The sequence below is a fragment of the Triturus cristatus genome, chromosome 7, assembly GCF_964204655.1.
Source record: "Triturus cristatus chromosome 7, aTriCri1.1, whole genome shotgun sequence".
Lineage (NCBI taxonomy): Eukaryota > Metazoa > Chordata > Amphibia > Caudata > Salamandridae > Triturus > Triturus cristatus.
In genome coordinates, this window is record NC_140590.1 from 1,679,204,901 (window position 1) to 1,679,222,051 (window position 17,151).

The 17,151-nt window shown below is 46.6% G+C and overlaps 1 protein-coding gene across 4 annotated transcripts in view; it reads right to left on the reverse strand.

Moving 5' to 3' along the window:
* The window catches only part of TAPBPL (TAP binding protein like), a 49,265-nt gene extending 33,060 nt beyond the window's left edge, over positions 1–16,205 (reverse strand). For 2 of the 4 annotated variants that reach the window (XM_085619800.1, XM_085619801.1), the window contains exon 1: positions 15,998–16,185. In XM_085619800.1, coding sequence (XP_085475926.1) covers positions 15,998–16,085 — 88 coding nt within the window. In that variant the 5' untranslated portion in view covers positions 16,086–16,185. Of the gene's footprint in view, positions 1–5,999; positions 6,246–15,997 lie in introns of all 4 variants that reach the window. The other 2 variants (XM_085619798.1, XM_085619799.1) reach the window with 2 other exon arrangements.
* Between the last annotated feature and the right edge of the window lie 946 nt (positions 16,206–17,151).

A 17,151-nucleotide genomic window follows, 5' to 3' on the forward strand; every position in this document is an offset into this window, starting at 1 on the left:
CTTTATAAATCTGGGCCTGTGTGTGCAGCACAGTACACAAAGTGAGCACACTAAAAGAGCATCTAAATCAGAAGCCTGCTCAGTCAGGATTTCACCCAGCCTACGCCTGCTCACGCGATATTTCATCAATGACACGTTATGTTATGTTATGTTATGTTAAAATCATTTATAAAGCGCACAGCTGCCCCAACGAAGGGGCGTCCCGGCGCTAGTAGCAGTATCCAGAGGAAAAATGATTAGGCCATAGGGAAGAGAAAGGTCTTAATAGCTTTACGGAATGAGGTCAGACAGTCCAGGCTGCGGATCTTCAGCGCCAGGGAGTTCCAAAGCTTGGGTGCCAAAAGACAGAAAGACTTGCCCCCAGCTCTCGATCACTTAACTCTGGGGACAGAAGCTAGCATCAATTCAGAGGAGCGCAGCGTACGACTAGGGATGTACGGGGTGATCAAGTCAGACAGGATCTCGGGGGTGGAAAATTTAAGAATTTTGAAGGTAAGACAGAGGGATTTGTATTCAACTCTTTTGGAGATCGGCAACCAATGAAGGCGTTGGATAGCCCCTGCTCCTGAACATGATCTCGAGAGACCAAGGATGGCGCGAGCTGCAGAGTTTTGAGTACGCTGAAGACGGTTCAGTTCCGCCTTATTGGCCCCTAGCAGCAGAGAATTGGCATAGTCTAGTCTCGAGAGAATAGTGGCCTGGACTATAAGTTGGCGTGTAGCCGGGTCAAAAAACCGGAGCGTGGGTCTTAAGGCACGTAGAAGACCAAAGCAGGTGCCAGCTATTTTTTTGGTATGCTCTTGAAAGCTCAAGGTCGAATCGAACAGAAACCCGAGGTTCTTCACCAACAATTTAGGGGGGGGGGGGGGGCAGGTCCCAGGGACGGAGGCCACCAATGGGAGTTCCAGAGCTCCCGTTCCCTGCCTACCAGAAGAACCTCGGATTTAATGGCATTCAGCTGGAGACAGTACTCTGTCAGCCAGCCCGCGATAGCCTCAAGGCCTATCTGGAAATGAGAGGCATCGTGAACATGGTCGTCCGAGAGAGCTACCATGAGCTGGGTGTCGTCCGCGTAGGAAACCATGGAGAGACCATGGTGGTGGGCGACTGCAGCTAAGGGTTGTACGTAAAGGTTAAACAGGGCCGGGCTAAGCGCCGAGCCCTGTGGAACCCCCTGCTCAATGGGTTTGATGGAAGAAGCAAAAGGGGGGGCAGAAACTTGAAAAGATCTGTCAGTCAGAAAGGAGCGGAACCATTCAAGGGCAAGATCTTTTATACCGGCTTCTTCAAGCCGGCGCAGGAGAATCCGATGGGAGACAGTGTCAAACGCGGCACTCAAATCAAGTAATACGAGTGCCGCTGTTTGGCCTTTATCAAGGATGGAACGTAGGTTTTCGATCACAGCTAGAAGGGCGGTTTCTGTGCTATAGCCCACACGAAATCCATTCTGGGATTGGTCTAAAATCTTATTTTTGTTTATATGATCAGAAAGAACTTTATTGGCATGTGCCTCCGCTACTTTGGCCACCCACGGTAGAAGAGAGATCGGCCGAAAATTCTCGGGCTTGGTGGGGTCAAGGAGGGGTTTTTTCAGCAGAGGAAGTACCTTGGCCTGTTTCCAGGCCAGGGGAACCAGAGCCTTGCTGAATGAGGAATTGATAGTCGAGAGTAGCGGCGGAAGGAGAACCGAAAGGCACTCTCGGTATAAAGCTGGTCTCATAGGGTCGAGAGGAGACCCCGATTTGACTTTGGAGCTGAGAGCAAGGAACTCTTCTTGTGAGATAGAAGGGATGCTCTCCAGGGAGGAATAAGATGTAGGAATTGCGAGATGTTCTGACGTCATAGGATGATTAGGGAAGGATTTATAGATATTTGCAACTTTTTGAACAAAGTAGGATGCCAGTTCTTCGCATTGTTTTCCGGAAGTGATATGCAAAGTGAGTGGATCTTTCCTTTTTTTCAGATCATTGAGGATTTTGAATATGCATTTTGTGGGGTTGTTGCTGGAGGCAATCTGATTAGTGAAGAAGGCTGTACGGGCTAGCCGTATGGCTTTGTGATAGCTTTTGATAGCGGCCTGATATTGTTTCTTCACTAAGGGGCAATAGTCCTTGCGCCATGCTCGTTCGCTATGTTTACAGGCGCTCCGCATAGCGGCAAGGGAGTCTGTGTACCAGGGATTGGAGCAAGCGTCACGTCCCTTAGACCATTTTAATGGAATAAGGGAGTCAAGTGCTGCATAAATCCACTCACGGATAGCATTGTAGGCTTGTTCAGGGTCGAGGTTATCAAGGGTGGGAAGGCTGGAAGATAGGAAGGCCAGAAGGTCCTCCAGTTTCAGTTTGTGCCAGCTACGTTTAAACATGGCCCTAGTCGCAACTCCAGGAGTGGTCTCCACCTGAGGAAGGAGAATAGTAATGAGGTAGTGGTCAGACCAGCAGACAGGGCTAGGGGGTTTGACCTGGAGGGAAGGGATATTAGAAAAGACCGGGTCTAATAGATGTCCAGCCAAATGCGTGGGTTCCAGCACCAGTTGTTTAAGTTGACAAGCTTCAAGATCAGCAAGCAGAGAGCTGACGTTCGAATCAAGGTGGTGGTCGAAGTGGATGTTTAGGTCGCCAATAAGGGTGAAATTGGCTGTTCTGGTGGCCAGAGCATGAACAGCTTCCATAATGGCTACTTTAAATTCAGTGGAGGGGCCAGGAGGACGATAGACCAAGAGGCCAGAGAATGCGAAGTTGGCATTAAGTGAGATGGAGAAGCGTGCACACTCGGAACCAACAATGTCCTCGCGAACGAATGTGCAGTGGAGGGGAGTCTTAAAGATGACCGCCAGACCACCACCTCTGGTTTCTCTATTGATGGTGTGGATGTTAAAACCAGGAGGAAGAGCAAGCCCAGGTTCAACAACAGTATCAGCCGTGATCCATGTCTCGGTAATGAAGAAGACATCTGGAGATTCTGACTCAATGAGATCATAAATTTCGTTGTAGTGTTTCACTAGAGAACGCGCATTCAGGTGGAGTATTTTAAAAGGAATTTTGATAGGAATGTGAGCAGCGGGTGGAGGTGAGGGGTATGAGTTGTACCTGCATCTGTTACAGCAGAAGGGTCCCTCTGGAGATAGACAGTGATCTACACTGCACAGGGGAAGATTATGTCCAACTGATAGCAGAAAATCCCTGGTGTACCTAAGCGTTCCGGGCGTGCACCCAGCAGCATGGCTGGCGGCATAATGGCGCGCCCGCTGCGCTCGTCCGCTGCGCGCCCGAGTGAGCGTCCGCTTAAGTGCTGGCATGGAGTGGAAAAGCTAGTGCGGGCCAGGAGTTACCACCAAGATGGCGTCCCCCCTGCCTCCACACGAGAAGCTGGAGTGCCGATCTGATGGCGTCCCTGGTGCAAATGCCCCAAAAAAGTGCAGGTAAGCAATACAAAGCGCAGACCCAGCAGACTGAATTACAAGAAGTATTAAAAGCTGGTAAAACCCCCAACAATTAAATACAAGTAAAACAGTTTAAAAGCAATTTAAAAACGAAAATAGCAGTAAGTAGCTAAGCGTCAAGCTCTACCTCCCGGCTCAAGCCTCAGGAGACTACAGTGGCGGGCCCGAGTGAGCGACCGCTTAAGTGCTGGCATGGAGTGGAAAAGCTAGTGCGGGCCAGGAGTTACCACCAAGATGGCATCCCCCCTGCCTCCAAACAAGAAGCTGGAGTGCCGATCTGATGGCGTCCCTGGTGCAAATGCCCCAAAAAAGTGCAGGTAAGCAATACAAAGCGCGGACCCAGCGGACTGAATTACAAAAGTATTAAAAGCTGGTAAAACCCCCAACAATTAAATACAAGTAAAACAGTTTAAAAGCAATTTAAAAACGTAAATAACAGCAAGTAGCTAAGCGTCAAGCTCTACCTTCCGGCTCAAGCCTCAGGAGACTACAGTGGCGGGCCCGAGTGAGCGACCGTTTAAGTGCTGGCATGGAGTGGAAAAGCTAGTGCGGGCCAGGAGTTACCACCAAGATGGCGTCCCCCCTGCCTCCAAACGAGAAGCTGGAGTGCCGATCTGATGGCGTCCCTGGTGCAAATGCCCCAAAAAAGTGCAGGTAAGCAATACAAAGCGCAGACCCAGCGGACTGAATTACAAGAAGTATTAAAAGCTGGTAAAACCCCCAACAATTAAATACAAGTAAAACAGTTTAAAAGCAATTTAAAAACGAAAATAGCAGTAAGTAGCTAAGCGTCAAGCTCTACCTCCCGGCTCAAGCCTCAGGAGACTACAGTGGCGGGCCCGAGTGAGCGACCGCTTAAGTGCTGGCATGGAGTGGAAAAGCTAGTGCGGGCCAGGAGTTACCACCAAGATGGCGTCCCCCCTGCCTCCAAACGAGAATCTGGAGTGCCGATCTGATGGCGTCCCTGGTGCAAATGCCCCAAAAAAGTGCAGGTAAGCAATACAAAGCGCAGACCCAGCGGACTGAATCACAAGAAGTATTAAAAGCTGGTAAAGCCCCCAACAATTAAATACAAGTAAAACAGTTTAAAAGCAATTTAAAAACGAAAATAGCAGCAAGTAGCTAAGCGTCAAGCTCTACCTCCCGGCTCAAGCCTCAGGAGACTACAGTGGCAGGCCCGAGTGAGCGACCGCTTAAGTGCTGGCATGGAGTGGAAAAGCTAGTGCGGGCCAGGAGTTACCACCAAGATGGCGTCCCCCCTGCCTCCAAACGAGAAGCTGGAGTGCCGATCTGATGGCGTCCCTGGTGCAAATGCCCCAAAAAAGTGCAGGTAAGCAATACAAAGCGCAGACCCAGCGGACTGAATTACAAGAAGTATTAAAAGCTGGTAAAACCCCCAACAATTAAATACAAGTAAAACAGTTTAAAAGCAATTTAAAAACGAAAATAGCAGCAAGTAGCTAAGCGTCAAGCTCTACCTCCCGGCTCAAGCCTCAGGAGACTACAGTGGCGGGCCCGAGTGAGCGACCGCTTAAGTGCTGGCATGGAGTGGAAAAGCTAGTGCGGGCCAGGAGTTACCACCAAGATGGCGTCCCCCCTGCCTCCAAACGAGAAGCTGGAGTGCCGATCTGATGGCGTCCCTGGTGCAAATGCCCCAAAAAAGTGCAGGTAAGCAATACAAAGCGCAGACCCAGCGGACTGAATCACAAGAAGTATTAAAAGCTGGTAAAGCCCCCAACAATTAAATACAAGTAAAACAGTTTAAAAGCAATTTAAAAACGAAAATAGCAGCAAGTAGCTAAGCGTCAAGCTCTACCTCCCGGCTCAAGCCTCAGGAGACTACAGTGGCGGGTCAGAGTGAGCGACCGCTTAAGTGCTGGCATGGAGTGGAAAAGCTAGTGCGGGCCAGGAGTTACCTCCAAGATGGCGTCCCCCTTGCCTCCAAACGAGAAGCTGGAGTGCCGATCTGATGGCGTCCCTGGTGCAAATGCCCCAAAAAAGTGCAGGTAAGCAATACAAAGCGCAGACCCAGCGGACTGAATTACAAGAAGTATTAAAAGCTGGTATTAAAAAACAGTTTAAAAGCAATTTAAAAACGAAAATAGCGGCAAGTAGCTATGCATCAAGCTCTACCTCCCGGCTCAAGCCTCAGGAGACTACAGGGTAGGGTCACCAAATAGCCAATAGCATGAAGTGGGGGGGGGGGGGAATACTTCTCTAGGTGGTGCCAAAGCCCGCTCTATGTACATTTTAAAGAATTTGTAACAAATATGTTGGGTATATTACTGCGCTGCCAATATGGTATGATTTCTACATTGTACATTTCCATGAAATTGCTCTTAATAAATCTATCTTTCAACTACTGCCTTGGAGCAGATCTGTGCCAAACCCCTATAGGATAAGCCCCCAAGCTGTGTCATTTATTACAGAGGTGGCCTTCATCAAGGGTGATGGGAGACATCTTGCAGTTTGTGTTAGTATCCTGAAGCCAAGCATCTCGTAGTAACTTTTCCCTTTCTACTAGCAATGGTTTCTTCTTGCAGCACATTCAACTAACCTCTGCCTTCAAAGATGATGGCATCCTCAGCTGTATCCTGGGGGTTGTAGTCGGTGTAGTCATTCAGGTATTCTCCATCTGTTACCCTGAGATCACGCAGGACTAACGTGGCTGCATCGTGGCTGAATCCAGAGGCAAATCCGCCCATATGTCCAGCCTTCTCCTCCAGGAACATGCAGTCCAGAACCAGATCTACTTCTCGGGGCCCCTCAGTGCTGAGATCCGGGGGTGGCCCCCCACACACACCTAGAGAAGCAATACTTGATTAAGATGTATCCGGCGTGCCTACTTAGTAAACCTACACATACCCTCCTACTCACATGAAAGAGGGCAGAGAGCTATCATAAACTGTTTCTACCCAAGAAACAACAAGCCAGTGTTCCTACTGACATGAAACAATACATCAAAACACTGATTCTGCTCACATGAAAAACATAAACCAGTGTTTCTAGTGACCAAAAACAATACACTGATTCTACTCGCAAGAAAAAAAAACAGTGTTCCTACTGACATGAAACAATATATCAAAACACTGATTCTGCTCACATGAAAAACATAAACCAGTGTTTCTAGTGACCAAAAACAATACACTGATTCTACTCGCAAGAAAAAAAAAACAGTGTTCCTACTGACATGAAACAATACATCAAAACACTGTTTTTACTTACAACAAAAATAAACCGGTGTTTCTAGTAATATGGGTCAAAACACCAAAACACTGATTCTGTTCATATGAAAAGGAACCCACTGGTTCCTCTAACATGAAAAAATACACAAGTGTTTTCAGAAACATGTATGTGAAAATGTTTCAACTCACATGAAGAACTACAAACATGTTTCTACTCAAACGAAAGAGGGCAGCAGTATCTCTACTCATAATACAATAATATTTATATTTACATAATAAAGCTCACCAGTAATTTTGTTCCCATATGAAATACCCTTTTTTTCTATCACAAAAAACCCCAGAGCCCCTGCTCAAATAAATTATAGTTCATTGTATGCGCATTTAAAACACTTCATTGTTTCTACCTACTTGAAAAAAGTTTCCACTCGTAAAATGGTGCCTCGGCAGTTCTCTCACTAAAACGTCATGATATTTAATTGCACTCACATAAAAGTACCCAGGTGTTGTGCTCACATAAAAGTATGAAATGCTCCTATTCACATTATAAACACAGCGTTACTATTCACAAGAATAAAGCTTCAATGTGTCTACGCATCTGGTCATCTGACCCATATATTTCTTTACCTAGCAAAATAACTCATTCTTTCCGAAACTTGTGACCTTGTCACCTATTTCTACTTGCCCAGGGACCTATCCTAGCATCTTGAGTAAGCGGGAACACAATATATGAAAACGTATACATCATCGAGGTATATAGATTCCATTTCACTTACCATCACAATATTCTATTTGCACTAGTTTTGTAGGATGACATTTAAAACGTAATGTCCTGTTAGTACCTTGTCACTAATAGGGGCCTCGCGGATTGCATGAGGAACCTTAAAGACTAACACCTTTCTATATGTACTAGTCATCAAGCAATCTATAGTAATGCATCAGCTCTTGTGGAAATGATCTCAGTGCCTTTATAGTCAACTGGGGAACTGGTATTTCCTCTACATGCTTCAGAATCACCCATATCATATACTTCCCACTGTTTTCGACATTTGATGTCGATTCAAGGAGCACTTCTCTGTGGATGGAAATAGAATAGAGACCCCATCATATGCAAAGGTAGTACATGATGTTTACCATTTTCTATTGTCACTATACTTTGTATATCTATTCTGAATGTCCACTACTGTAAGAACACATTCACACGGTGTACCTCTGCCCAGCACTAGCTCAACACAATGTATTCTTGGTTTCCCAGATATTGCACAGGTCACCAGGTCAATTGTCAGCTGTGCCTGGTCAAACCCAGGGATGTTGTAAATACCTTTCTTTTTTTAGCCCCCTTACCTATCAATCCACACAGCAATTGGACTAACAGTCATGGCAGAGAGTATTCAGAATTACTCAAAAAGCAACCCAATTTCCGTTTTTATCCACGTTTAAAAATAAATACAGAGAAGAAAATGAATGTCTTCTGTGTGTTTTTATCTGTAAAAATCAGTAAAAACGGAAAACCGGGAGCCTTAGTTATGAGGTCAGGGAGTGCTAAAGGGTTGTTGTTTACATGGATATAACGCTGCTGTTCGTGCACCGCTTGGGGAGCTTTAACGCCTCCATTCTGTAGCAGTGATGCTCTCATTAAACCTGATCTGGATACTCTGGACCTTTAGGTTTGTAGGTCTTCATTCAGGAAGCTGTGTCTACTGTGCGTCACATTATCGCAAGATGCTGACTTACAGTCCAGTGAGACATTTTCACGGCAGCTAATCTGCCGCAGAAGATGAACCTATAGACCACAATCCCTAAGCTGGCAGTGCCAGATTTTGGGATACTGAATTATAAAACTGGGAGACATCCTGGAGGACGCAGCCTTGGAATCCTTCTCGCAATTACGAACTGAGGGGCAGATTACGATGGCGGAAGGGCCACCACCGCCAGCCATGCGGTGGCGGTCCTTCCACCACCGGACCACGATTCCCCCCCCACATTACGATGGCGGGGGTATAGCTTTGAGACCGCGGTGGACACAAATACCGTCCGCCACGGAACTGCCACAGGAGCGATCTGCATCCATGAAATGGTGGCGGTGCCTAGCAGGCCCTGTCTGCCAAATTAGGATGCTGTCTCCAGCCAGTCTTTCCGTGGCGGGTAAACCGCCATTGAAAGGCTGGTGGAGATTGGTTTCGGGGTCCCGTTGCGGGCCCCCCTAGTGTTGGGCGGAGGTGTGGGTGCACTGGGGGAGTACCCATGGTACCCCTCTACATTTCACTGCACCAAGTGGCAGGCACTGTGTGGTGCCTGCCAAGTAGTGCAGTGAAATGGACAACATGCTATTTTCACACCGCGGCGTGCGCTGCTGTCAGCAGCACCCGCCGCAATGTTAAAATGCAAAATGCGACCACCATGGTGGCGGTTGCATCCTAATTGGGTGTGTGGGACCGCCACATGTATTGCGGACCGTCCCGGTCACTACCACGATGGCGGACGGACTCCAGTCCGTCCGCCATCGTAATCGGCCCCTGAGTTTGGCCTCTAGAAGTTACACTACTTTAATTACCTACAGTCTCTGCAGGTCATTACGCCAGTCCTAAAGTATCTGAAACTCTGCCAAATTTCTCTTCACTCAAGGCCGAACTGACCAATGGGACTCCGGACAAGTGAGAAGTCATGCAGACCTGTAGGAGATTAGTCTTTCATTACCTGGATTGCTTTGAGCAACTGAGGAGAGGCTGCAAAACAGATATTGGTTCATTACATGTGAAGGAATGGGGATATATTGTTCCACTTTAGACTGATTCAATTCCACTATCTACATCATATTTGCGATACTAGACAAATGCTCTGACATACGGGGCATGACTTATCCCCATTCAGTATCAGATGCCGCGTGACTTAGGGCGACTTCTGACATATAGCCTGCAGCTGCTTGGATATTCAAGAGGTCTGGTTGGAAGTTGCCGTTGTTTTAGGATGGCAGATTCCCCTTACACCTAAACCTGCTTTACCCACTATCCTAGCCTCCCTAGATACGGATAGGCATAGCAGCACCCCAAACAACCTGGGGTTGGTAATAGAAGGGTGACCACTCCATCTCATCATGGGCACCGCTTCCAGTCTGGCATTTTTGTCTTAGAAATCCTCAGTGTGAGGTGTGACAGTCAAATTATATCAGCTGAAGCAAACCAACACTACAACACCCAGATGCATTGGGCTGACACCCAAAAGACCAGGACTGCAAACTGTGTGCATGACATGAAGGGAGATCGTCCCCTTAGATAACAGTCAGGAGGGACATAGCTCAGAGCTAGAGGACTTCTGTGACGCCTCGTGGGCAGAGCTATGCAAAGAATGAGTGTATGGCTCCTTAAACCCCAATATACGAGGCTAGAGGATGCCTGCATGAGCATGGACACATCTGAACCTCATGGAATCTGGACTGAATAGATACTAATGGACATTGTTCGGTCCTTAGTAGGGTATACGTTTATCGCTACCATATATATGTAGCTCCTAGACTGATAGGCCTGCTGAGGGTTGGCCCAGAAATAATTAACGTTATACGATTATACTGTATAGATGGTTATGGAATGTACATCTTGACACGTTGTTGTCACAGTAGTAATAGCTGAAAATGCCAATAAAATTATTTATTTAAAAAAATCTGAAATTGTTTAACGTGGTTGTTTTGGATATGGGCCATGTGGAATGCTGGTCCTGGCTGCTGAACAAAAAACATACAAGCTCATGGGGGTGAAAAGTGAGGTTGTCCTGCAAGAGATAGAGATGCAACATGCCCAAGGTGCTCGGAAGGCCATTAGGCACGGGGGGTTTAACAGAGCCATTCAGTGGTTTGTACTCTGCCGCGCCTCGTAGACTCCATATAATAATCCAGGGTGATTTGGCAGTGCCATGTAGGGGTCGCTCCAGAGTACATTCCACGTAATAATCTTGGGTGATTTGGCAGTGCCATGTAGGGGTCACTCCTGAGTAGATTCCACATAATAATCTTGGATGATTTGGCAGTGCCATGTAGGGGTCGCTCCTGAGTAAATTCCACATAATCTTGGGTGATTTGGCAGTGCTGTGTAGGGATCGCTCCCGAGTAGATTCCACATAATAATCTTGGGTGATTTGGCAGTGCCGTGTAGGGGTCGCTCCTGAGTAGATTTCACATAATAATCCTGGGTGATTTTGCAGTGCCATGTAGGGATTGCTCCTGAGTAGATTCCACATAATAATTTTGGGTGATTTAACAGTGCCATGTAGGGGTCTTTCCTGATTGCGCAGATTAATATTGGGTGATTTTGCAGTGCCATGTCGGGATTGCTCCCGAGTAGATTCCACATAATAATCCTGGGTGATTCCGCAGTGCCATGTAGGGGTCACTCCTGAGTAGATTCCACATAATAATCTTGGGTGATTTGGCAGTGCCGTGTAGGGGTCGCTCCTGAGTAGATTCCACATAATAATCTTGGGTGATTTGGCAGTGCCATGTAGGGATCGCTCCAGAGTAGATTCCACATAATAATTTTGGGTGATTTAACAGTGCCATGTAGGGGTCTTTCCTGATTCTGCATATTAATATTGGGTGATTTTGCAGTGCCATGTCGGGATTGCTCCTGAGTACATTCCACATAATAATCCTGGGTGATTTGGCAGTGCCTTGTATGGATCGCTCCAGAGTATATTACACATAATAATCGTGGGTGATTTGACCGTGCAGTAGTAGTAACTTTATTTCAGACATGGCGGCCATAAAAGTACACATTGATAAAATTAATTGGGTGATTTGACCGGTGCCATCAAAGGCTTACTTATCTGTGACTGTGGGGTATCAGGGGCTTTAAGGTGTTGCACCTCTGTCGTCCCACTGTCGCTCCTGAGTAGACACCACACAATACTCTTGGGTGTCTTGACTGAGGCTACACGGGGTCATCACTCTTTTCTTGTCCACCACTGCAAGGAAGACCCCACATAATACTCTTGAATAATATTACAGTGAAATTAGGGTTGGCACCTGGGTATATTCCACATAATATTTTGGGATGGTTTACCAATGCCATCAAGGGTTTGCTCCTGGGTAGACTCCACATAATATTCTTGGGCGGTTCAACAGAGGCTTCAAGGGGTCGTTTCTCTATTGACCCCGTCGCTACGGTTTCATTAATGGGTCACGCCTGGGTATATTCCACATAATAATCTTGGGTGGTTTAAGAATGCCATCTAGAAGACGCTCCAGGGTAGATTCCTCATATTAATTTTGGGTGGTTTAAAAGTGCCATCAAGGGCTTGCTTCTCTGTGGCTCTGGGTTTAGCAGTGCCCCCCAAGAGGTCACTCCTCAACGTTCCTGGGTTGACGCCACATAATCCTCTTGAGTGGTTTAAGAGCACCTTCACTGGGTCGCTCCTCTGTTATCCCTGCAGGTCTGGGGAAGACCCCCACATAATACCCTTGGACGGCTTTACAGTGCTTTCAAGGAGACGAAACTCTGTTGTCTCTCTTTCGCTCCTGGGTAGACTCCCTATAATGTTCTCATGTATTTTATTAGTACCACCAATAGATTGCTCCTATAATGTCAGCCAGCCACCATCCATCCACCTAAACCCCGCCACTCAATACTGCAGAGAACAGGCACCAATGCCGAAGAGATCTGCCACACATTGTGACGTCTCGTTGGACTTTAAAACAGTCTGACCCTGCACACACCACTCCCCTCCATCACCAATTTCAAGCCACATACTCCGGAATATTACAACAAACTCTTTGAAAACAATACAGCTTATTTAAGAGTGGATTGTAATACCGACCTTCAAGCAGCTATGTCCTCTCAACACACCAGATCTACTAGTAGGTCTCCTAACATCTGTATCTAGTATAGGCAGAGCCACTGGAATTATGCGATTGTGCAGCTGCTGCGTTTTTTTACGCATAACTGTGGATTTGCCGCATTTGCCACATAATTATCATCTGCCCTGTAATCTGCAGATTTTAGCAAAAAATAATTTGGTTCTAGCTCAAGCGGTTCAAAACATACTAAAAACGTAGAGAAAGTGCTGCTGCACAGTGGAAGGCCCTTTGCTAAGATTGGCTGGTCACATTTCTGTTGCTCACTGCCATATTTGGGTGTTAAACTGGTACTAATGAGATGCAACCTATGCCCAGACAGTAACAAGTGTAACAAGCATTGGCAAAGCCAATTGCTCTCGCCCAAGCAAGAGCTTTTAGTTTTGCCAATGTGTTTTAGTCACGTTGTACACCAGTGTGGCTGCGGTTCAGCATGGCTAAGAGTTAGTGGGGTAAAGGAGAGTGGAGTACAGTGGAGTGTCGTAAAGGGGAGAAACATGGAGTGTTGTGGAGTGGCGCAGAGAGTCATGGAGTGGCATAAAGTGACGTGGCGTGGAGTGTTGTAGAGTTGGGTGGCGTCGAGCAGAGTGCCGTGGAGTGGTGTAGAGTGTTGTTGAACGTCGTGGGGGGAGTAGATTGTCAGAGTGGAAGGGTGTAGAGTGGAACAGAGTTGAGTGACAGAGTGGAGTACAGTGTTGTAGAATGGAGTGGCATAGAGTGTCATGGGGTGGCATAGAGTGAAGTAGAGATTGTTGTGTAGAGTGGAGTAGAGTGTTGCAGAGTACAGTGACAGAGCAGAATAGGTTGTTGTAGAGTAGAGTGGCATAGAGTGGAGTAGTGTAGGAGGGTGAAAAGGCACAGAGTGGAGTAGAGTCGAGTAGTGTGTCACAGAATAGAGTGGAGTGGAGGTTAATGGAGTAGAGCACCATAGAGTGGAGTATTGTTGAGTGTCAGAGAGAAGTATAGCGGCAGAGAGTGGAGTGGCGTAGAGTGCAGTGGCATAGAGTAGAGTGTTGCAGACTATAGTGGCGTACAGTGCAGTGGTGCAGAGTAGATTGGTGTGGAGTGTTTTGGTTTTCAGTAAAGTGGTGTAGAGCCCTCTGACGTATAGTGCAGTGGCATGGAGTAGAGTGGCGTACAGTGCAATGGGGTGGAGTGGCGCAGGGTAGATTGCAGTAGAGTGGTGTGCTGTAGAGTGGAACGACGCAGAGTGGAAAAGAGTGGTGTAGAGTAGATTGTTTCAGAGCAGAGTGAAGGGGTGTAGAGTATAGTGGCATAGAGTAGAGTGTTGTAGAGTGCAGTGGTGCTTGGAGTGGATTGGTGTAGAGTGCTGTGGCAAAGAGTGCACCGGTGCATAGTAGAGTAGTGTGGCGTAGAGTGCATTGTCGTAGAGTGGTGTAGTGTTGAGTGAAGTGAGGTGTTGTTGAGTGGGATGGTGCAGAGTGTACAGTAGAGTGCAGTGGTGCAGTTTGTAGTGGTGTAGATTGTAGTGGGGTAAAGTGGAATATGCATGGTGTGGTACTGCACTGCCATTACAGACAACACATCTTCAATTGAAATGACCATTACATTTCACAGACATACAGTTTTACTAATAAAAGTAAACAGCACACAAACGATGTGTGAAAATGTCATCACCTAGTGTTTTAATTTGTCTTGGTTTTGTGTTAAAATATTTGTTTCCACCACACTTCAGAATTACCGTAAAAATGTGCTTCATTTGTGCTTTCCATATTCTGAAATATCTGCACAGTTCATTTACATTTTGTGCTAGACAAAAATACAACATCGTACAGCACACCCGAGTATCCAGTTAGAAAAAATATAACATCTTTCAGCCTTTCTGTCTCACATGGTTACCCAGCAGGATTGTCACATAAATAAATCCTCTCACTTGGAAGTCAGAGAAAGAAAGTAAACACCAAGCTCCCTGGAAGACACAGCCTGACATTTGACCTCTGTCTTTGAATGCACAGTAAATGTGACAAGATAAGAACAAGGTTTAAAGTCCTGTTTACAGGAATTCAATACCAATGGAAGAATACAGTAAATGAAATGTGGGCAAGGGAAGGGATGAACTCAAGCTGGACAGCCTAAAACAAATAAAGCCAGCAAATAGAAGGCAAGCAAATGTGAGTTACAAACCACAAAGCCAATGGTAAGCAATTGGCAGAATGTATTCCCAGGAAAGCTTTCCAAAGTCCCCAAGATGTGGTTAGCAAACCAGACAGGTAGGCTTCGACCTAAAAATGAGAAAATAATACAGTAATACTGCCACAAAATGTGTAGTATTATACCATATAATGTGGCTTTTCTTGCCACATAAGTTACTCAACTATGCCGCATAAGTTGGCCCACTGCCACATAATTCCAGTGGCCCTGGGTATAGGAAGTGGACTGAAAGACTTTCGATAATCACTATAAACCCTCCATGGGACCTGCAGAGGAAGCTTTCACAGCCATGTAATGTAATCTGAGCGTGCGCTCTCTCACTCACCTGTACTGCATCACACTTCTAAGCACTGCCTAGAGGGATTTTACATGTCAAGTATAGCTGACGAGGCAACGATTGACAAGGGAGTGGCACTCTTAATACAGAGTCCCGGCTGCAAGTGTCCCGTGACAGACGACCAATTGGCAGCTGAGGGGTTGAAACAATGCCCTTTGCGTGCTGGCCTGGCACATTAAGGGGGCACTTGCTGAACGCACTACACTGCCCTGCCAGAATCACAGTCTTTTGACATGGAGGTCCACTGACTGATCATGAAACAGGAAGCTCACCACCAGTTCCACAAAATACACCGTCATAGAATCTTTCCTTTTGAACGGTTGGCGTTCTATCCTCAGTCGCTCTCGTCTCACCGCCCGTTGTCAATCATGAGCCTCCCTGTGTCTAGCTGTCAAGTGCCGCCATTCCGCGTGCGCATCTTCAGTCAGCCATGGAGTTGTAGCCAACCGAACTGCATTATGGGACTGGCAGTTTTGTCTTTAAATTGTATGTGTGGAGTTTAAAATTTCACCACGCTAATTAATGTTGGAAAATGTTCAGGGAGGGAGTTACTTCGCAGCTTCCGCTACTCAATCACAGAACCCCGCCTCCTCATGTGTATGGTTATATCTGAATGATACAAGGGGAGCCGCTGGGGCTTTATGGCCTGGTTTGCAAATGCTGCAATAAAAGTCCCTTCTTTACATCGAGAAATCCGGTGGATCTACGACTCAGCCTCGAGGATCTAAAGAATTTATCGAAGCCCCTGATTTCCATGGAATTTCAGTCAGCCCGGCGGATTCACAGCTCTCCAGTTTCCCACCTTCATGCGCGAGTACGTCATCCAGTCGACGGTCTGGAATCTGCATTCTGGGATTTGTAGGTTTTATTTCTTCCGTAGTAAAAGGAGGACTACAAATCTAACAATATAAAGTAATAAAAACCTGCACTTAACGAGCTACTCGCGTATGGCTCTGGGTAACCTGGGAGTACTGCCCGCCACAGCAAGTAAAACCCTAAACCTGCCAGGCTGTCAGATTCACCTTCCGGGGAAGCAAAGACGAGACCCAAGATTGCTGGAAGAAGGCGTCCGAGAGGGGCCCCCGGGACGACCCCGCGGCGGGCACCCATCGGAAACACCGAGTCTCCCGCCCCAGAAGAAAGGAAGCCTGGAGATCCCCTGTTGTTACACCTTACATGGCTGCTTCTTGCTGTGGATACGCACTTTCACTTTCACTTTTAGGCTTCAGAACAGGAAGACGGTTAAACCAGCCTCTTTCCCCCAGCAGCCTCCTCTTCTCTCGGGCTGGCCCAGGGCTGGAAATAAGGGTGCAGGGTGTCCTGCAGCACCCCTAAAATAACCCTGCCGGAGTCCCAAAGGTGAACGATAATTTAAGTTTAGTTTTTATCTTGTCACATTTGCTGTGAGCTCAAAGACTGAAGTCGAATGCCAGGCTAATCTTCAAACAACGTGCGGATTATTATTTTAACATGGGTACTGGTGCTCACTTTTCTTTCTCTTAATGCAGTGTGAGGATTTTGTAAAGTGAATTATCTGACAATCTTGCTAGCCTGAAAGGAAAGGCACACACACCAAAATGTAAATACACATAAATAAAGTGTAGACGTATTTCAAAATAAACAAGAATGCACAAAGTACTTTTTTCTCTAATTCTGAAGTGTGAGGGACACAGATTGTAATAGGAGCAAAACAAATCAAGACACTTGACTTGGTGATGCTGAAACACAATTTCCGCACATCTTTTGGGCGCTACTTAGTTCTATCAGTAAAACTGTAGGTTGGTGCATATTTAGTGGTCATTTAAATAGAAAATGTGTTGTCTGTAAATGACAGGGGCTACCACACCATGCTTTAGTGATATATTTGTGACAGTGTGCCCCAAAGTACAACACCAGCTACTTACTACGCCCTTACCGCTCTCTTGCTTAGTGGGTGCTGCTGACTTACGACAATAGTTCTTTGTGGTGTGATGCTTGGATTTTAAGAATCCCCGAGATCAGTGATGTAACACTGATGGCAGCTCCACAGTTTGAAAATCCTGCCAGCACCACAGGGGCCGGGTTAAACTGACCCGTTGTGTTACCCGTAGTCTGTTGAGTGAAGCTCCCCTACATTGACTAGGCGCTTGTAGATTTGTTTTCAGAATGGATTTTTTACTGGCTTGTGGTCAATAAA